The sequence below is a fragment of the Numida meleagris genome, chromosome 27 (assembly GCF_002078875.1).
Source record: "Numida meleagris isolate 19003 breed g44 Domestic line chromosome 27, NumMel1.0, whole genome shotgun sequence".
NCBI classification, from domain to species: Eukaryota; Metazoa; Chordata; class Aves; order Galliformes; family Numididae; genus Numida; species Numida meleagris.
In genome coordinates this window covers 895,602-913,413 of record NC_034435.1, presented here as the reverse complement: position 1 = coordinate 913,413, position 17,812 = coordinate 895,602, and the positions used below count along the sequence as shown (strand labels likewise).

The 17,812-nt window shown below is 64.4% G+C and overlaps 3 protein-coding genes across 7 annotated transcripts in view; 1 reads left to right on the top strand and 2 right to left on the bottom strand.

The window, feature by feature from the left end:
- PIP5K1C (phosphatidylinositol-4-phosphate 5-kinase type 1 gamma) overlaps positions 1-767 on the bottom strand; it is a gene marked incomplete in the record, with an annotated part of 28,191 nt that extends 27,424 nt beyond the window's left edge. Inside the window, 1 exon segment of the mRNA XM_021378602.1 lies at positions 1-767. Coding sequence (XP_021234277.1) covers positions 1-444 — 444 coding nt within the window.
- Positions 803-11,537, top strand: TJP3 (tight junction protein 3). 5 transcript variants are annotated; one of them, XM_021378598.1, is made up of 21 exons: positions 803-1,232; positions 1,629-1,749; positions 4,721-4,777; positions 4,855-4,979; positions 5,096-5,198; positions 5,409-5,874; positions 6,121-6,224; positions 6,754-6,916; positions 7,005-7,095; positions 7,318-7,382; positions 7,499-7,622; positions 7,747-7,903; positions 8,284-8,392; positions 8,823-9,042; positions 9,367-9,563; positions 9,659-9,754; positions 10,036-10,106; positions 10,194-10,505; positions 10,604-10,831; positions 11,048-11,100; positions 11,206-11,537. In XM_021378598.1, the coding sequence occupies exons 1-21, from the start codon at positions 1,024-1,026 to the stop codon at positions 11,303-11,305; spliced, it is 3,171 nt and encodes a 1,056-aa protein (XP_021234273.1). In that variant the 5' UTR covers positions 803-1,023; the 3' UTR covers positions 11,306-11,537. The 5 variants fall into 5 exon arrangements, with proteins under 5 accessions (XP_021234273.1, XP_021234270.1, XP_021234271.1 ...); XM_021378595.1 differs by having other exon boundaries at positions 4,589-4,777; XM_021378596.1 differs by having other exon boundaries at positions 878-1,232; positions 4,589-4,777; positions 7,544-7,622.
- APBA3 (amyloid beta precursor protein binding family A member 3) lies at positions 11,795-17,810 on the bottom strand. The gene is made up of 10 exons (XM_021378606.1): positions 16,513-17,810; positions 16,141-16,180; positions 15,579-15,724; positions 15,390-15,476; positions 14,985-15,143; positions 14,509-14,688; positions 14,099-14,311; positions 13,753-13,872; positions 12,886-13,026; positions 11,795-12,751 (listed from the first exon to the last, which is right to left on the bottom strand). Exons 1-10 carry the CDS (start codon positions 17,449-17,451, stop codon positions 12,680-12,682), a joined length of 2,097 nt encoding a protein of 698 aa, XP_021234281.1. The 5' UTR covers positions 17,452-17,810; the 3' UTR covers positions 11,795-12,679.

The following is a 17,812-nucleotide window of genomic DNA, read 5'->3' as shown; positions in this document are numbered from 1 at the left end:
GCCGGCCTCCGGGGTGATGGCGCCGGCCCCAGCCACGGCCGGGCCCTCCGCCTCCTCGGGCACCTCCAGCTCCATGGCCGCCGCCGCCAAGGGCGCGGGCAGGGCACGGCAGGCCCCCGCCGCCGCCGAGCTCCTCCCGGCTCCGGCCGCTGCCGCCGCTGAGGAGCCTGGGAACGGTGGGGACCATAGAGCGCGGGAGGCGCCGCGGCCAGACACGCCCCGGCGGCTCAGGGCGGAAGTGGGCCGCGGCCACAGCCGGAAGTGGGGCCGCCCCCTTCCGCCAGAACTAATCGCGACTGGGAGGCTGGGTGTCGCGATAGTCCTCGGGACCAGGGCCGAGACCGGGACCGGGATTGGGACCGAGATGGGGTGGGAGTCGCGGGGACGGGAATGGGGCCCGGCGCACCACACAGCGGCGGAGATAGAGCGATGCCTGCTGTGCATCGAGCGCTGAGGGCGGGACCTGAGCGTCGCTATGGCAGCGGGGGCGGGGCCGGGCCGTTGCCATGGCAGCGGGGTCCGCTGCTGCCCCGTGGTTGGGGCTGCCTGTGCCGGGCCCCGGTGCGGCGGAGCAGCGCTGAAACCTCCGGGTTCGCTCCTTGCCGGGGGACCGCTCCCCCTCTCTGTCCCAAAGCCCCGCTCGGCCCCGCCGTGTCCTGCGGCCCAGCCCCAGGCCGAGCCCCGCGCCCTCCGGCCACCGGCACCACCTAGCGGCAGCCGGGCCCTGGCATAGGCTGCTGCGGGCAGCCCCCGTCCCGTGACTCCCTCACTCAGAATACGGCGTGGCCCAGGGGACAGCTGTGTCCCCAGCTCCGGCCGTGGCTGCCCCGGGCTGCGAAACCCGCCCGGCAATGGGCCGCGTTCCCCGCCAGCCCTAATGATGCTGCTCGGCCGCCCCACCGTGCCCCCGAGGGGCCTGGGCCGCGTCCCTGCGAGGGAGGGGACCGGGAGGGGACCGTGGGAGCTTCCCCGTCCTCCTGCAAGACGAGTGGTGAGCAGTGGCACTCGGACAGGGCCACTGCCATGTCCCCAACCCCGGGGTGGCGGCTGGTGGTGGGAGGCTTCCGGAGGAACTGGTCCCCCCACAGCGCCCTGGCACGGGGCCTCGGCCCTCCGCAGCCCCATGGGAACCAAACGCCGACTGCTGGAGCTGGGAGCCACTGCGTGGAGCTGATCTCTGTGGCTGGAATCCCACCCGGTGGCAGGAGGAAGGAACCCAGGCCTGTAGCGAGGTGGGGGCCCAGCAGAGGGGATGGGGAGGAAAGCAGGTGGCAGCCACCGCTGGGCTGCAAGTGGTCACATTTTCTCTTGCGGCCCCCCAGCAGTGGTGCCGTGGGTGAGCTGCCAGCTTGCACTGTCCCTGCGCCCTCTGGGGCCTAAGGAGAGTGTGGGTGCTCTGGGCAGTGCAGGTGGCACAGAACCCCTCAGGCTGGGGAGGGGGAAGGACTCCATCCTCAGGCACTGCCACCCTGTGTCCCCAAGTGCCCTGTCTCTGCCTGGGCTGGGAATGGGAGCAGTCGTGGCTGAGCCACCAGCCTGGGGGAAGAGCAGAGACAGCCCCTCGGGATTCCTGCTGTGCTGCTGGAGCTGCCCGGGGACCCCCAGCTCCTGTTGTCTCCCTCCCACAGGCAGCGTCTGGCCCACAAAGGGTTACGCAAGGCAGCACCCAGGAGTGTCACCGCTGCCACCAACCCTGGCGCTCAGCTCCTTCCTGGTCAGATCCAGCGGCGGGGGCCGAGCCGCAACGCGGTGAGTGCTGGGGGACAGGGACGCAGCTATGGGCCACCCGTGTGCACCAGCCCCAGGAGGGAGGGGGTCTGGGGACCCTCCTGGAGCCCTACCCCAACCACAGGGACAGAATGGGAGGGGAGACCCCAGGGCTCTCTGCACACTGGTGGGGGGACCTGAGCAGGACGTGGGGCAGAGCCCTCCTTGGGGTGCTTTGGCTGCAAGCGCTGTGGTCTTGACGATGCAGGGTTGGAACCCTGTCATTGTGGCTCCGCACCCCTGCGTGGAGGCCATGCCTCCATCCCACCTTTGTACATCTAGCCAGGGCAGCTCCCAGCACCAGGGCAGGGTCAGGATCAGTCCTGGGATGCAGCTGGGGCTGGATCAGGTGCTGGGGGACTGCTGTTGGGGCAGGAGCCTCAGTGATGGGACAGGGGCCTTCCTGCATGGCTGATGCCAGACAAGGGATGGGTGGCTTGGCAGAAGTGGCTGCGGAGGCCATCCCAACGTGAGTGGGGCACGTGGGGCTCCTGGTGCATTGGGCTGGGCCATGGTCTGCTCAGCCCAGATACTGCCTCTCCCGGTGGGGCCATTTCGGGTGCGGGCTGGTTTCTGTCAAGAACCGGCTGAGCCGGCTCCTCTGGCTGCCAGCCTCGGCCTTTAGCTCGGGGCAGGGCCCCCAGGGAAGCTGAGGGCAGAATGGGGGCTTGGTGTCCCCACAGGCAATTCCTAGTGAGAAGGAGCTGCCTGCTGTCACCGCACTGTCCCCCCAGCCCTGCAAGGGCAGAGGACTGTGGAATGCAGAAGTGAGGTCAATTCACCATGTCCCGGTGGTGGGTGGGGGACACAGACTGGGGTCCACTGAAGCTGTGGCTCCCTGCGGGCGGGTGCTGGGGCTGGTTTCGGTGGCCGGTGACGTCAGGTGGTGCAGGCCAGCCTCCTGGACTCTGCCCTGTGCTCTCAGCCTAGGTTATTCCCAGGCACAGGTGAATGATTACACCATACTGCTGGTCACTCTGCTGCGTTTTGGGGGTCCTTTGGTGTGTCCGGGGCTGCATGCTTGCCCTGAGCCCTGTCCCCTGTGGGGTTGTGTCCCCACTCACTGGGGCCCCAGGGACAGGTGTTGCCCATGGGCATCATCACTTGTTTTGGATGCCCCCAGACCCACTGGTGCTATGCTGCGGTTTTCCCAGTGGGGCCGTGGGGTTTCCAGCCCCAGTTGTCAATGTGAGTGGGCTCACTGGGGCTCAGAGGTGGCCAAGCTGCACTGGGGCCCAGAACAACCCTTTGGCCCCCGGCAGCGCCGTCCTGCAGCCCCCAGGCTGGAAAGGGACATGTGGGTGGCACAGGACAGGCACACGGGCAATGGGGACAGAGCTGGAGGCTCCTGCCATGGCAGGTGGGACAGTGGAGAATGGGAGCCCTGAGAAGTCTGCTATGGCAGAACCAGTGGGTAATGGGATCCCTGGGAGATCTGCTATGGCAGACCCACTGACAAACAGGAGTCTTTGTAAATCTGCTGTGGCAGAACCAGTGGCTGATGGGAGCCCTGAGAAGTCTATTATGGAAGAGGCAGTGGCCGCTCAGAGCCCTGAGAGACCTGCTACAGCAGAACCACTGGCCAGTGGGAGCCCTGGAAGATCTGCTATGGCAGAGCCAGTGGCCAATGGGAGTCTTTGTAGATCTGCTGTGGCAGAGCCAGTGGGTAATGGGAGCCCTGAGAAATCTGTTATGGGAGGTCATTCAGAGCCCTGAGCGATCTGCTATGGCAGAACCACTGACCTTGTGCTGTGCAGTGCTGTGCCATGCAGGGGCTGTACCATGCTGTACCGTGCGGTGCCGCGCCAACAGGGAGCGCAGATCCCCTGGCACCCTCAGTGCCTGCCCGCCCAGCCCCATCTGGGCACGCCCCGAGGCCAGCGAGGTGTGGCAGGAGGCGGGCAGTGCCAAGCCGTGGCATTCCGTGCGTGCCGTGTTGTGCCGAGCTGTGCTGCAGGTGCTGAGCAGAGCCGCAGGTGCAGCAGCCACCTGCCGAGGGCCCCGTGCCGCAGCATGGCCGTGCGGTTCCAGGTGCGCTGCTCGCCCGGGTGGGACTGGGAGATCCTGGGAAGGCCGCAGGGAGGTCACCGAGGTGGGCTCGGGGCCGGGGGGCAGAGGCAGCCCTGTCCTGCCCGGTGTGTGGCTGTGGGGAGCAGGTGGGAGCTGGGTAGCAGTGGCACCGCGTGGAGCTGCCGGCTGTCCCTGCCCCATTGAGCTGCAGGACGGCGTTGCAGTCTCACCGGGATTTCCTCGGCTGTGGTTGATCCATCACGGCATCGCCCAGCCCTCCCGGTTTGTTCTTCCGTACCCAGATGACCCTTGAGATAGAGGCTGTAAAACAGCTGTGGGAGCCACCGCCCCACGCCAGCTTCCGCGGTCTCACCGGCTTTGTTTGCTGGATTTTCCCCGCCTGGCGCACAGATTCTGCGTCTCTCCGGGGTGCTGGGAGCTGCTGGAGGGGATCCCAGTCCCGTGCCCTGTGCAGGGCAGCGCTTCAGCCTGCACACACATCCCAGTGAGGCTTCTGTCCTAAGCAGAAACTGTTGGACTTGGGGAAAACCAAAGGGTGAAGCCAGGTGCTCACGCAGTGGTCAGCAGAGCCGCCAGCTCCGTGGTCACACTGGGGCCTGGGGTGAGCAGCTGGGAGGGCACGGGCACTGTCAAGAGTGGCACCAGGGGTCTGCCAGCTCCTGGGGCAGGTAGGGCAGCAGGGCCACAACGATGGCGACTGGTGGGGTGCTCTGTCCCCTGTGCCCTCATGGTACCCAGTGGCCGCAGCTCAGCTGATCCTGAAAGCTCTCGCTTCAACTCTGCCTTGCAGCCCAAAGTGGGACAGAGGAAGGGGCTGGTGGCTGCAAAAAAGAGCCAGAGCCGATCCACGGCCCCGACCCCCGGGCTGGAGCCGAGGCACCGGTCAGCCTCAGCGCTCGCCCTCCCTCACTTGCGTTGGCAGGTGGCTGCCATGGAGGAGATGCTGATCTGGGAGCAGCACACGGTGACACTGATCAAGGTGAGTGTGGCTGAGGTGGCTGTGGGGTGGTTGTTCTGGGGACAGGCTCTGAGCCCCTCTCTGCCCCTCCCTGCTAGGACCCTCACCGGGGCTTCGGTTTTGCCATTTCGGGTGGCCGGGACCGTCCCAACAAGGTGACTGGGGACACGGCCGTCATCGTCTCGGATGTGGTGTCCAGGGGACCGGCGTTTGGCCAGCTTCAGTGAGTGCACGGGGACATGGGGACGCAGTGGGGTTCATCGCTGCCAGCGGGGACTGGAAGGGCGGCAAATTGCTGCTGCAACCTGAGGCAGAACCACGGCTGCGTTTCCCTCACAGGAGGAAGGACCAAATTGTGATGGTGAACGGCCTTTCCATGGAGAACGTCTCGTCCTCCTTCGCCATCCAGACACTTAAGACCTGTGGCAAGATCGCCAACATTGTGAGTGTGCCTTGCAGTGGGACTGCTCCGTGCTTGTCCCCGTCCTGTCCCTGCATCGCTGTGCCTGTTTGCAGGGTGCATGGTGGCTCTGGGCAAAGCCCCGCTCCTTTTGTGGCACTGCGCTCTGCTCCCTTGGAGTACCCAGGGTTCCTGTTCTGGGCTGGGAAATCGCCACGTCCGCATCCCCTCCTTCTTCCTTTCCACCTGCAGACACTGAAAAGACAAAAGAAAATCCACCTCCCTGTGAGCAAGAGCAGCCCCGCGTCCCCTGCTGTGACCCGGCGCTACGACTCGGACGACGACTACGACTCTGGTGGTGTGGATCCGGCCCTGCGCAGCGCCAGCCAGCACCGCTCCCGAGATGACCTGGACCACAACCAGGGCTACGATGGGGACTCATCCAGTGAGAGAAGCTCTGGTCACCACCAGGATGACCGCCGCCTCCACAAGTCGTCCCGCAGCCGGAGACGAAGCCAGGACAGCAGCCACTGGAGGCAGAGCCCCGGCAGCGGCTCGGAGCGCAGGGGATACAGCCGGCACCGCTCTGCCAACGGCTTCGGCCACGAAGGGGACACCCATGGGCTGGCGCTGGTGTCAGGGTTCAAGCGGCTGCCGCGCCGGGATGTGCCCATGAAACCCGTCACATCAGTCCTGGTGAAGAATAAGGAGGATGAAGGTAGGGCCTTCTTGCTCTTGTCCAGTCGGTGGCTGCGTGTCCCCGGAGCGAGGCTCTGGCAGGGGGGCAATGCGTGCTGTGCTGCAGGCACTGAGCCCTCTGGCCTCAGCCCAGGGGCATCATAGCTCAGCTCTGAGGTTTTCTGACGGCCTGATGGGAGCTGCAGTGTGCTTGTGGGGTGGTGGCGAGGAGGAATTTTGAGGGGGTCCTGCTTCTGCCTGGCCCCAGCATTGCTCTCTGATGCAGAGTACGGCCTGAAGCTGGGCAGCCAGCTCTTCATCAAGCACATAGTGGAGAGCGGGCTGGCGGCGAGGTGCAGCTCCTTGCAGGAGGGAGACCTCATCCTGAAGGTATGGGGTAACAAGGGGGGCACAGCACCTGGGGGGCTCAGTACCCCCCCTTTTGGGTGGCTTGTCACTGGCTGGTGTCACTGCAAGGGACAAGCTGAGGGTGTGTTTGGCTGGCTGTGGGAGACTGCAGCTGGACTGGAGGCAGCTCTGCCTGGTGCACACATCCTGCCCTGCTCCCCAGCCACCCCCACAACTGCGTGGGGGCTCTTGGGGACTGGCTCCGCTTGGTGCCAGGGGCAGCAGCTTGTCACCTCCACCGTCCTGTCCCCATGGCAGCAGTCCCGTGCTGTGTGTGGGTGTCCCTGCAGGGGAAACAGCGAAGAAGCAGCTCAGGTGTTTGGGGCATGACAGGTGAAATGATGCTTGAGGTGTCTGGGGAGGATAAAGCAGAACGGAGGCGCTTTGTTTGCATGCACAGGGAAGGGACCTGGGAGCGCTGTGGTGGGAGCATCTCTGTGTGATCAGGGTTTTCCTGGGGTGCCTTTCCCAGGAGCGAGCACCCTGAGGCCTTCCCGCTCTGCCCCTCCAGATCAACGGGGTGGCCAGCGAGGACATGTCCCTGGCTGACACCCAGCGGCTCATTGAGCAGACAGAGGGGATCCTGACCCTGCTCGTCCTCCGGGACCACCGGCAGTTCCTGATCAACATCCCCAACATGGAAGACTACCAGAGTGACAGCTCCCGGATGGAAGGTGAGGGGACAGAGTGGCAGTGCCAGGTCCCACTGCGCACTGTGGGGACTGGATGGGCACTGATGCCTCTCCCCTTCTGTCGCTGCAGATATCTCCGACATTGACTCTGACCTGTCCCACCCACCATCCCCTAAGACCTCCCCGCAACTTCCAGCTGCTGCTAGGATGAATTCACCAGTGTAAGACCTGCCGTGTCCCCATCCCTGTGTCCCCATGAGCCCCTCTTTTCCCATTGATCACCAGATTCCCCGATGCTCTCTGCCCATCTCGTGGGCCTGGTTCTCCTGTGTGCTGGAGCCAGCTCACTGGAGGCAGCACTGCATTTTGGCCCCCATCTTGCTTACGCTGATCAAGCCCCCACCTCCATGCCCTCCTTAAATCCTGCCCTGACTCTGTTCCAGAGAGAGGAGACGATCAAGCAGGAATGCTGCAACCGACACAAACATGGACGATGCTCTGAGCCATGGTGGGTGAGCTCAGATAGGGCTGGGGGGGAGCTGAGGCTCTGAGCAGGCTCCAGGCTCCCGTGTGTCCCCACTCCAAACCCACCAGCTCTCCCCATGTCTTGGTGGTCTGGGGAAGCGCGCAGCCACCAGCACCTCCTGGAGCAGCTCTCCTTCCCTGCAGACACGCTGGAAGCTGTGGAAGGGGACGGCCGCCACAGCCCCCGCAGCAGACCCAGTGCTCGAGCTGCCCCCAAGGACGGGTGTGTCTCTGCGAGAGGCGGTGGGAAGGGCTGGGCAGACGGGGATCTGCTCCAGGGCTGAGGGCTCAGCATTGGTGGCCACCAGCGTGTCAGTGCCTTGCTGACTGCAATCTCCCCTTGGCAGGTACAGTCCCGACTCCAGGGTTGTGCAGTTTGTGAAGGCCAGGAGCGTGGGGCTGCAGCTGGCCGGTGGGAACGACGTGGGCATCTTCGTGTCAGGTGTGCAGGAGGGGAGCCCAGCCGACAGCCAGGGCATCAAGGAAGGGGACCAGATCCTGCAGGTACCTGGCAGTGGCACCGAATGCTTTAGCGTGTGGCTTGTCCCTGTCTCTCCTGTGCCCAATACCCTCCGTGCTGTTTGGATTTCTCCCACTGGGCATTGTTTTGAGGCAGTGCTGTTGCCCGCAGCCCGTACCCATCAGGCTGGGCCCGAGGGGATGGTCCTGTGCCCAGCACTGTGCTCACACCCAGCAGGGCCCAGGCGCCATCCAGAGGGGTCGTCCCCATGGTCACCCCCCGGGTTGTGGCAGGCACTCGGGTAGCAGGGGCCAGTTCCTCCTCCCACTCCCAGGGAACCCCCTGCCCTGAGTCCCTGGGGCCACGCTGGAACCCGCGCCCTCTATCCCACTGGTGGGGCACATCTGAGTTTTTTCCCACGCAGGTGAACGGCACCAGTTTCCAGAACCTGACCCGCGAGGAGGCGGTGCAGTACCTCATGAAGCTGCCACCGGGTGAGGATGTCACGCTGCAGATCCAGAGCAAGCAGGACAGTGAGTGATGGCTGGTGACTTCCTGGGCTCGTGTCTTTCCATCTCTTCTGAGCGAGCATCAGATTGCTCAGCTCCCCACAACTCTTTCCGCCCCACAACGTGGTCCTTCTTCCCCACCCCATCCTCCTCTCCCCCCAAGAGGTGATGGGAACACACCGGATGGTCCAGGAGTGCCATTTGTTCAGTGCCCTCCTGGAGCGGGGATTTCTTGGCTCTGTGGATCAGCTTGGAGTGGCCACTGGGTGCTGTGGGGTCAAGTCCTGCTGTCCCCAGTGTGCCCAAGAGCACCACGCGTAGATAAGGTGTCCCCAGGGCCTCCTTGGCAGCGAGGGCTGCTGTGGAAGATCCCAGCCAGCCCAGCACCTCCCTCCACTCCTAATTCCTCCTCTCCCCACTCTTCCCTGATGGTCACTCTCACCCGGGGCTCCAGTTTACAGAAAGATGATCTCATCCAACGTGGGTGATTCCTTCTACATCCGAACGCATTTTGACTACGAGAAGGACACGCCATCAGGGCTCAGCTTTGTCCGTGGGGACGTCTTCCATGTGCTGGACACCATGTACCGTGGCAGGCTGGGGAGCTGGCTGGCTGTGCGCATGGGCAGGGACCTGCAGGAGCAGGAGAAGGGCATCATCCCCAACCAGAGCAGGTAGGGACACAGCCAGGAACAGCCCCGTTCGGGGCAGAGGCAGAGGATGGCTCCCGGGTGATGTGGGGACGTGGGTGGTGGGCCCAGTAAGAGCAGGGCAAGGGCTGATGGGTGGTGGTGGTGGGAAGCATGAGCTGGTGAAATGCCTTCCTGGTGCCCAGGGTGCGGTGGGGTGGTTGATGCTGTGGTTGTTGGAGGTCCTGGAGGAGCTTCCACAGCCCAATCCAGCCCTGTCACCGAGTGGGGACCCTGTCTCCTGCCTGACTCCTTGGATGGAAGGAGCAAATCCAGAAGCTGCAGATCTCGAGCCCTTTCCCTTCCCAGGGCCGAGCAGTTTGCCAGCCTGGAGTCTGTGCTGAAAGCCACGCCTGGCACCAACCCCTCAGGGGCACGGGCCGAGTTTTGGAAGCTGCGGGGCCTGCGGGGAGCCAAGAAGACGCTGCGGAAGAGCCGGGAGGACCTGTCTGCCCTCACAAAGCAGGGTCACTACCCCCCGTACGAGAGGGTGGTCCTGAAGGAAGGTGGGTATTGGGCTGCCCGGACCCACCCGGGGTCCCCAGCCCTGGGGCTGCCCCTGCACCCAGCCCCCCTGAGCTGCTCTGTTTTCTCCCCACAGCCAGCTTCAAGCGGCCGGTGGTGATCCTGGGCCCCATCACAGACATCGCCATGCAGAAGCTGAGCACGGAACAGCCCGAGCTCTTTGAGATTGCACGTAAGTGCCCTCCTCAGCTGGGCAAATTGCGCTCAGCAGCTGGACCTTGGTGTAAGTGGCTGTGGGAGTTTCTTACTCTGTCCTGATCCTGCCTCGTGACTGCTCCGTGACACCCCAGCAGCCTCTTGGACTCAGGGACCCCTTCCCCATGTGCACTGGGGCAAGCCAGGCCCCAGGCAGCCCCCATGGAAGCGCACAGCCCTGAGGGCTGGCATGGCCAGACCCACAGGGTTGGCACAACTGCCCCAGCCCCTCTCACACTTCGTCTCCTTGTCCTGCAGCGAGCGTGCCCCGAGACGGGGCATCGTCCAAGGTCATCAAGCTGGATTCGGTGCGGCAGATTGCTGAAAAGGTGAGAGCTTGCGAGACCTTCCCCGTGTGCTGGGAGCCGGGTGGGTGACCGTCTCCAGCGGGGCTGAGCGCCGGTGCCCTGCCCCAGGACAAGCACGCGCTGCTGGACATCACGCCCTCGGCGGTGGAGCGCCTCAACTACGTGCAGTATTACCCCGTGGTGGTGTTCTGCGAGCCCGAGAGCCGGCAGGGCATCAAGGCCATGCGCCAGTGGCTGGCGCCCGACTCCAGGAAGAGCTCCCGGCGCCTCTACGCCCAGGCCAGCAAGATGAAGAAGTACTGCAGCCACCTCTTCACCGCTACCGTCAGCCTCAGCGGCAGCGGCAACGCCTGGTACGAGGCGATCAAGGACATCGTCAGGACGCAGCAGAGCCAGCCCATCTGGACGGCAGTGGAGCAGGTGTGGGGCGGAAAGGCTAAGCCCTGCGGGAGCCGGGCAGGGCTGCGTCCGCCCTCTCCGTGCTCAGAGACCCAGGTTTTCATCGTCCCCACCCGCAGGTGGACGTGGCGCTGGAGGAGGACAGCCTGGACCTGCTGAACCCGCCGAGCAGGGCAGCCTCGGGCTACCTGACCTGCGACAGTCACGCCAACAGCGACTACGATGACACGGACGGCGAGGGGGGAGCCTACACGGACGGCGAGGCGGAGGACGCCTACGACCAGCCCGCGCTGTCCCGCTCCTCTGAGCCGGCGCAGACGTTCCCCAGCCATGGCGTGAGCGAGCGGGTGGGTCCCCCACACCCGTACGAGGGGCACAGAACCTGGCCACGGGGGTGAATTCCTATCCCATGTGGCCCTGGCAGAAGGGCTGTCACCTCTAATGTCTGCAGGGTCCAGTGCCGGGGCCTTGCCCACCCGTTGCCCTAGGGGAACACAGCCCCATCCCCGGCTGGGGCACAGTTCCTGCCTGCCCCCCTCTCAAACCTGTCTGTTTTTCCACAGGTGACAGAGCAGCAGCCGCAGGGACAGTGGGCACAGGAACACAGCAGCATCAGGTACCCTGCGTGCCGGGGCCAGCTCTGCACAGCCTGGCCCTGCGTGGCAGCGACCGCCTCCGCCGATCAATCACGGAGGCGTCACCGCAGCATCTCGTCCCGCAGGGATTACGAGCACGAGGCCGTGAGGAAGAGATTCACACGAGCCAGGGATGACTCAGATGAGGATGAAGGCTACGAGTGGGGCCCTGCTACAGATGTGTAGTGGGATCAGCGTCTGCCCTGGACTCCTGAGCATCACCGTGCCGGTCTCTGCCCCACAGGGCCCCTCAGGACGGCCCTGCCACAACCCGTGCCACCAGGGCCGGGCAACAGCCCCGGCAGTGCCACACAACACCCCACAGCTGGGCAGGCTGAGCCTGCACCACCAAGTGCCTCCTTCCCCCGCTTCATCCACTGCCTCCGGGGATGAAATAAAGGGGATGTTTGGAGTAGGACAGGCTGCTGCTGTGTGCGCTGTGTGGCAGCATGCAGGGCATACACACAGCAGGGCATACACACAGCAGGGCAGCCTTGCTGGGATCCACACACCTCCATGGCCAGGGCCCTCAGTCTGCTGCTGGGAATCATCAGTGCAGGACCCTCAGAAGGGCAGCAGCTTTGGGCTGACGTCTGGCACTGCAATTGGCTCAGGGCTGTGTCCCTTGAGTTGAGTTTCCTCAGCTGCAGCCCAGCCAGGGCGAGCTGCAGCCTCCAGCATTTCCCCAAACTTTTATTTTTTTACATCATCCAAGCACACAGGCAAAGTCGTGTCAGGCTGCCTCAGGCAAAGGGTCGCAGCTCTCCCCGTGTGAACAACACATCTCCATGGAGCCCTGAGCTGCAGGCTGCTCCGTGGGGTTCACATCCCCAAGCTCTGTGGGATGTGGCAATGCCGTGTTCCCTTTGGTTGCACTGAGGAACAGCCCTAAGGGCTGACACCCCACTGTGCGTGCAGAATGGTGCAAGGCAGTGCTGAGGAAGCAGAGGTAGTTTCCCAGCTCGGTGCAACAAGGCTAACGGGGCGGCTATTTGCAGCCCACCAGTGCCCTGGAAAAGCCAAGGAGGAGTGGGTGCTGAGGGAGCTGCTGCCCTTAAGGCTGAGTCTGGGGGTTGCTGGCTCTCCCTTGGGGTGCCAACGTGCGCCCACACCCTGGTGTGCAGAGGCAGAGCTGCTCAGGGCTGCCTGGGACGAGCTCCTGAGCTGTGCACAGTTCCAGCCCCACCTGGGGAAAGGCACCATCGGCGACTGTAAAAGCACAATCTGTGGTGACAGAAAGGGGGTGGCCTTTCTTGCAGGGTCCCCTCTCCCCTCCCAGCACCAGGCCAAGGCGAGGGATCCCATGGAGCCGGGGGACGGCACCGCACAGGCACTGAGGCAGGGAGGGGTGAACAGAGATGGAGAAGGGTCACAGGCACCGTGGGCCCTAATGCTGCTCAAGCTGGGCATCGGCCCCCAGCCTCCCACTGCGTCTTGAGTCCGAAAGAAGGGGTGCAGGATTAGGCCCTCTGGGGGCTGGGGGCTCCGGTGGCCGTGCTGGGACAGCAGGCAGAGCAGTGGCCCCTGGGTGCGTGCAGCGACAGCCGGGCACAGGCAGCTTCAGAGGAAGACGGGCTGCTCCTGCCCTGTCAGCAGGCGGTACGTGGAGGCTGGCATGGTCTTGATGTGGACCTGGGCAGAGACGCTCAGATCAGCTGGGAGACGGCAACCCCAGGCTGGAGGCTGCTGGGGTGAGGCCCCGAGCCCAGCCCGTGCTGTCTGCGGCCACGGGGAGTGCGGGGGCAGACACAGCCCGCTCTGCTCACCTCGCTGACCGCCTGCGTGAGGATCTGGATGATCTTCTCGTGCGGCGTGGCCACCACGCTCTGCCCATTGATCTCGATGATGCGGTGCCCCACGCGGATGCCGCCCTTCTCAGCGATGCCTCCACGCATCAGGCTGCAGATCTGGGGAGCAGGGAATGCCGGTGAGATCCGAGCTGTGCTTGCACCCCACAGCCACAGAGCCCTCTCCTACAAGAGCTCTGTGCTTGGAGCTGCCTCCTTCAGCCAAGGGCACGCAGCGCGTGCAGGGATGCCCCCTTGCACTGCTGGGACAGGAGTGACGTGCTCAGCTGTATGGCAAGGGCAGCCCACAGACTTCTGGCCACCAGGCCTGCACAGAGCTCAGCTCCCCAGGCATCAGACCCTTGAGCTCCTGCCCTGAGTGCTTGCAGGGTGACAACATCCCCAAACCATTGGGAGCACCACTTGGAGGGTGCTGCAGCTGCACTCTGCCTCCGCTGCCCACCCGCCCCGTCCTCCCCCGTGATCCTGGAAATGCTCTCTGCCTTCCCGGCGCGTTTCCAATGCAGCCGCTGTGGAGCTCAGCACAGGGAGCAGCTGGGGCACTGAAGGACGGCGACAAACATCGCCAAGGACACACCAAGGGAGTCAGGAAGAAACCACCACTCCCAAAGCAAACAGTTGAGGAGCGCCAAGGAGACGAACCCAAACAACGGCACTGCAGCAGAGCTACGAGGAACCTTCCGCCATGGCACAGAGCCACATGAAACCTCAGAAACTGGGGAGCATCAGCGCTGTGGGCTCGTCTGCGCAGAGTCCCTCTGCCAGGGGGTGGATGAAGCCCTGGGCAGCCCTGGCCTGGCTCTACTCCTGCCCTGCAGCACTCACCACGCCGTTCTCGACACAGAAGCCCAGCTGGTACTTGGAGTCGGGGCGCCGGATGACAGCTGTGGTGACGGGGGAGCAGTGCACTATGTTCAGTGTCACCTCTGTCTGGTGCTTCAGTTCCTGTAAGGTGAGGGGGGGACGTGTCAGACTTCAGAGAGTCACTTGGAGGGGTCGAGAGAGAGGACACAGCCGTGTTGCTCAAAGGAAGGCCGAGGATTAGCACAGGTCAGGTACAGGCCCTCCTGCCCTCTGCCCCCAGTATTACCAACACCCCATACACCATCAGGCTGTTTCCCATCTCTGCCCTGGCAGCAGGAGCCCCCCTCCAGGTCCAGCCCCGGCTCACCCGGATGATGCTCTGGCAGGTGGTGAGGGGCAGCCCCACCAGGCTCGTCCCATTGATGGACATGAGGCGGTCCCCGATGCTCAGCTCACCCGATCTCTCTGCGGGGCCCCCGTGCATCAGGTTGGCAATGACAACGGTGGGCAGGATGGAGCCCCAGCCCGACTCCACGATGGCGATGCCCAGGATCTCCCCCTTCTGCTTCCGGATGCAGACCTGGGGAGGGGGCACCAGGACAGTGACCTGGAGTGTGCACTGCAGCCCCTGCACAGGGGTACTGGGCTCAGAGCGAGCTGGGATGGGGCCTGGGTTGGTAGGGAGCATCTCAGCTGCTCAGGGAGGCACGCTGTGACACACAGAGGGCACTGTGCTGGCACCCCACGCCGTCCCCACCCCTCCAAAGCAGCTCTTACGTCCTTGCAGTTCTCCTGCCGGGAGAAGTGGGTCAGCTCTGCATTGTACTGCTCCTGGTCCTCGAGGGCACGGCTGTACTGGCGAGGGCTCAGCTCACTTGGGTCGATGCTGTTGGCCTCCAGGAAGCGCTGGTAGGCCACACCAAATGCCTGCCCGATGGCCTGAGCAATGATCTGGGCCTGGGGACAGGCAGGGGACATTAGTGCTCAGGGCCACGGCCCGATAGCCAAACTGGACCCAGCAGCTGTCCAGCACAGACAGGGCCTGGGAGCTGCAGGGCACCCTGACCCCTGCCCTCCCCCTTCATGGTGCTGATCTCCTCCTTTTCTCACTGGGCTGCTCTACACAGCAGAGGTGCCCAGGCTCCATCTCTTCGTGCCGCAGCGCAGTGACACCAAGTGCCCGCTCACTGCAGCAGGATGGGACCAGGAGCCTGCCAGCGTCCTGCCCTCCCTTGGGGCTCACCCCCACTCACGTCAGCCGAGTGGAAGACGTGGCAGATCATCTTGTAGAGCCGCTTCTCCTCCGCCGCCTCCTCTCGCCGAGGCAGCTTGCGGCGTGCCATGAGCACCACGAGGGAGCCGATGTCGGCGATGTAGGAGATGGTCTGCAGGGAGTGATCCATCATGGCCTCCTGGCAAGGGGACATGGCAGAGACCTTCAGTCCTCCCCTCCATGCAGCACACGAGCACACGAGCCAGGCGGGTGCTGCTGCATGCCAGGAGAATGCAGGCTCAGTCTGGTTCAGGTCCCACTCTGCAGGCCTGGGATGGCTGTGAGTGACAGCTCCTCCCAGCTGCACGCCGCCGCCCCTGGGCACGACATCCCTAGGAGGGAAGGCAGAGAAGACGCCATGGCTGAAAGGAAGGTCCCTGCTCACCTGCGTGTCAGCTGTCAGCACCTTGATCCTCTGTGTGGAGACAAACAGGTCCACCTCTGTCATGGGTTGGGACTCTCCCTCTGGCGCCTGTGGAGTGAAGCCACCCAACAAAGTCACTGCTGGGTCCCTGCCCCACAGCAAAGCGCTGCCCTGTGCTCATGAGAGGTCAGGACATGCCCCTCCCTGCACCTTGATTCTGTCCACAGCCTCCTGCGCCTGTGCCATGCGGACGCTGGTCGGGGGGTTCCTCTCTGAAACCAGCTGTGTGGAGCCCAGGTACTTTGCCCCAAAAATCACACCGTCCAGCAGATCCTCCGGGTCACAGGGGCCTGGAACTGAGAGACTGGGAGGGCTAGAACAGGGGCTGGTTTCATCCTACCACCTGTTAGCTGTGCTCCCGTATGCGGGGAAGCGGCTCAGTGCTGGGGAGATGTGCTCCTGGCATCACGGTGGAACCAACACCAACCCTTGGGCTGCCCCCTCTTCCCCTGGAGAGCCCTCCTTTTTCTCTTCCCAAACCTGGGCACCCCACAGGATCCCTGAAGCATCTCTGTGCCCAGCAGTGTGCAAGCTGTGAGTGAACCAGCCACCCCGAGTCTGCGGCCACATTCCCCAGCAAGTCTCCAGCAATGCCTCTGCCCCAGGGAACTCTTCTGGGTGCAGAGCTGGGACCCCCCAGACACCCCAATGCCCACGTCAGAGCAGGAGGCGGTGGGTGAGGACTCCTGGTTCAAGCAGAGAAACAACTCACCCTCTTTGAAGGCCAGGCAGGAGGAGGGGGATTCCTTGTTCTGCAAAACAACAGAAAGGTGAGGCACTAGCTGGGAGCCTGGGGAGTACCAGAGGATCAAGGGCACAGGGTGCTAGGGCTGTGGGGCTCTTTAGACCCACTGGCTTCCCCCCAGGATCAGACAGGCACAAATCTCCCCTCGCGTTTAGGATAGCATTACCCAGAGCAAGTACTGAGGGTGTTCTCCAGGACCCTCAGCAGCACAATGCCCCACAAGACCTGGGAAAAGCTGCCCCTCACTCCCCTCTGTCCCCAAAACCCCACGAGGAAGGAGAGCTGAGGGACACATCCCAGCCTGCTTCCACAGCACCACGGCCAGACGCCTGCACTCACGGTCACACTGCCTTGGGGCAGCCGCTCCTTCTCCAGGGTCACAGCAGGAGACAGTTCTGTCCAGGCTGGCTCTGGCGAGCTGTCCCGATTGCCCTCGCAGGCGGGTTTGTCCTCACCAAGCCCCTCTTCATAAATCCAGCCGCCAGAAGTTCCTTCCTCTGAGCCGCCCGGCCCTCCCAGCTCATCATCATCAGCGGGTTCCTCGGGCACCTGCAGCATCTCCAGCTTGGTCCCAGCCAGGACTTCAGAGCAGGTCAGGGGTGTCTCGGTGTCAGCCTCAGGCAACCCCCCCTCATAGCACAGGAGGTTCAGCAGGTCCTCCCGGTCGGCCTCAGCGAAGAGCAAGCCGTGGCAAGGCCGTGAGCGGGCCGAGTGCTGGGTGCAGCAGGGACGCACTGCCAGGCCCCTGCCTGTGGCCACGTGCAGCGGGCAGGGCTGGCACTCACCCCGGCACTCTGCGTAGCCCCGCGGGGCCCTCTTGCTCGCCACAGGGGCCGTGTTGGGGGCATCGCACAGACTGGGGCTGAGGGTCTCTAGCTGGGCCAGCAGGCCCTGCATCTCCGAGGGCTCCTCCTCAGGCGCCTCATCCAGCTCCATGGTGCCACTGCTGGGGGTGCGGGGGGGCCCTGTGTCCCGTGAGGTGCTCCCAGCTCTCGGTCTCCAGTCTGTGGGGCCCTGTGGCCCAGTGGTCACCACCTCCTCTTCCATCTCTCTTCCCAAGTCCCTGCAAAGCCCGCTCTGTTCATCCCCGCTGTTAAGGTTCATGGCTGAAGCAGGCCCCGATGTGGGCTCCGGACTCCTCTGCTGATCCACAGTGGTGCCACTGAAGGGGGGCCCCTCCAGCTGCCCCACAGTGGGCTGGGGGGCATCACGCTGCCCTTCTTCTGTGTCCATGGCTGGTGGCTCGGAAGCCGCTTGGAAATCCATGGTGGTCTCCATGGGGAACAGGCAGGCCAGGGGAAGACAGGGAGAGGGCTTGGGGGAAGGCAGGCATGGGGGGGGGAGAAGGAGGGGGGGAGGAATGAGGGGCCAAGGAGAGGGCGCTGGGGAGTCAAGATGAGGGCAAGAGAGGGGTCAGGGAAGGGGCACAGAGGGGGGCACCGGGAGGGATCCAGCGGAGGCCGCAGAGAGGTCGCGCTCGCGGGGCGGGCCGCAGCGGGACACAGAGGGGCTGAGGGGGCCCGGAGCAGCTTGGGGGCCCGAGGAAGAGCCGCAAAGGGACTTATGGAGTTCCAGGGTCGGGGCTCCACCTCGCAGCGCCCAGCGCGTCCCGCGAGGCTTCAGCCGGCACTCACTGCCA

What these genes read in the sequence shown, in the direction of transcription:
- TJP3 (XM_021378595.1), top strand. Translation starts at nt 1,024, where the DNA reads ATGTCCCCAACCCCGGGGTGGCGGCTGGTGGTGGGAGGCTTCCGGAGG. An exon ending in GGGGGCCGAGCCGCAACGCG is followed by an intron (nt 1,750 to 4,588) that starts GTGAGTGCTGGG and finishes TCTGCCTTGCAG; the next exon opens with CCCAAAGTGGGACAGAGGAA. An exon ending in GTGGCAAGATCGCCAACATT is followed by an intron (nt 5,199 to 5,408) that starts GTGAGTGTGCCT and finishes TTCCACCTGCAG; the next exon opens with ACACTGAAAAGACAAAAGAA.
- APBA3 (XM_021378606.1), bottom strand. Translation starts at nt 17,451, where the DNA reads ATGGAGACCACCATGGATTTCCAAGCGGCTTCCGAGCCACCAGCCATG. An exon ending in TGCCCCAAGGCAGTGTGACC is followed by an intron (nt 16,181 to 16,512) that starts GTGAGTGCAGGC and finishes GTTGTTTTGCAG; the next exon opens with AACAAGGAATCCCCCTCCTC. An exon ending in CCTGCCAGAGCATCATCCGG is followed by an intron (nt 13,873 to 14,098) that starts GTGAGCCGGGGC and finishes CTCACCTTACAG; the next exon opens with GAACTGAAGCACCAGACAGA.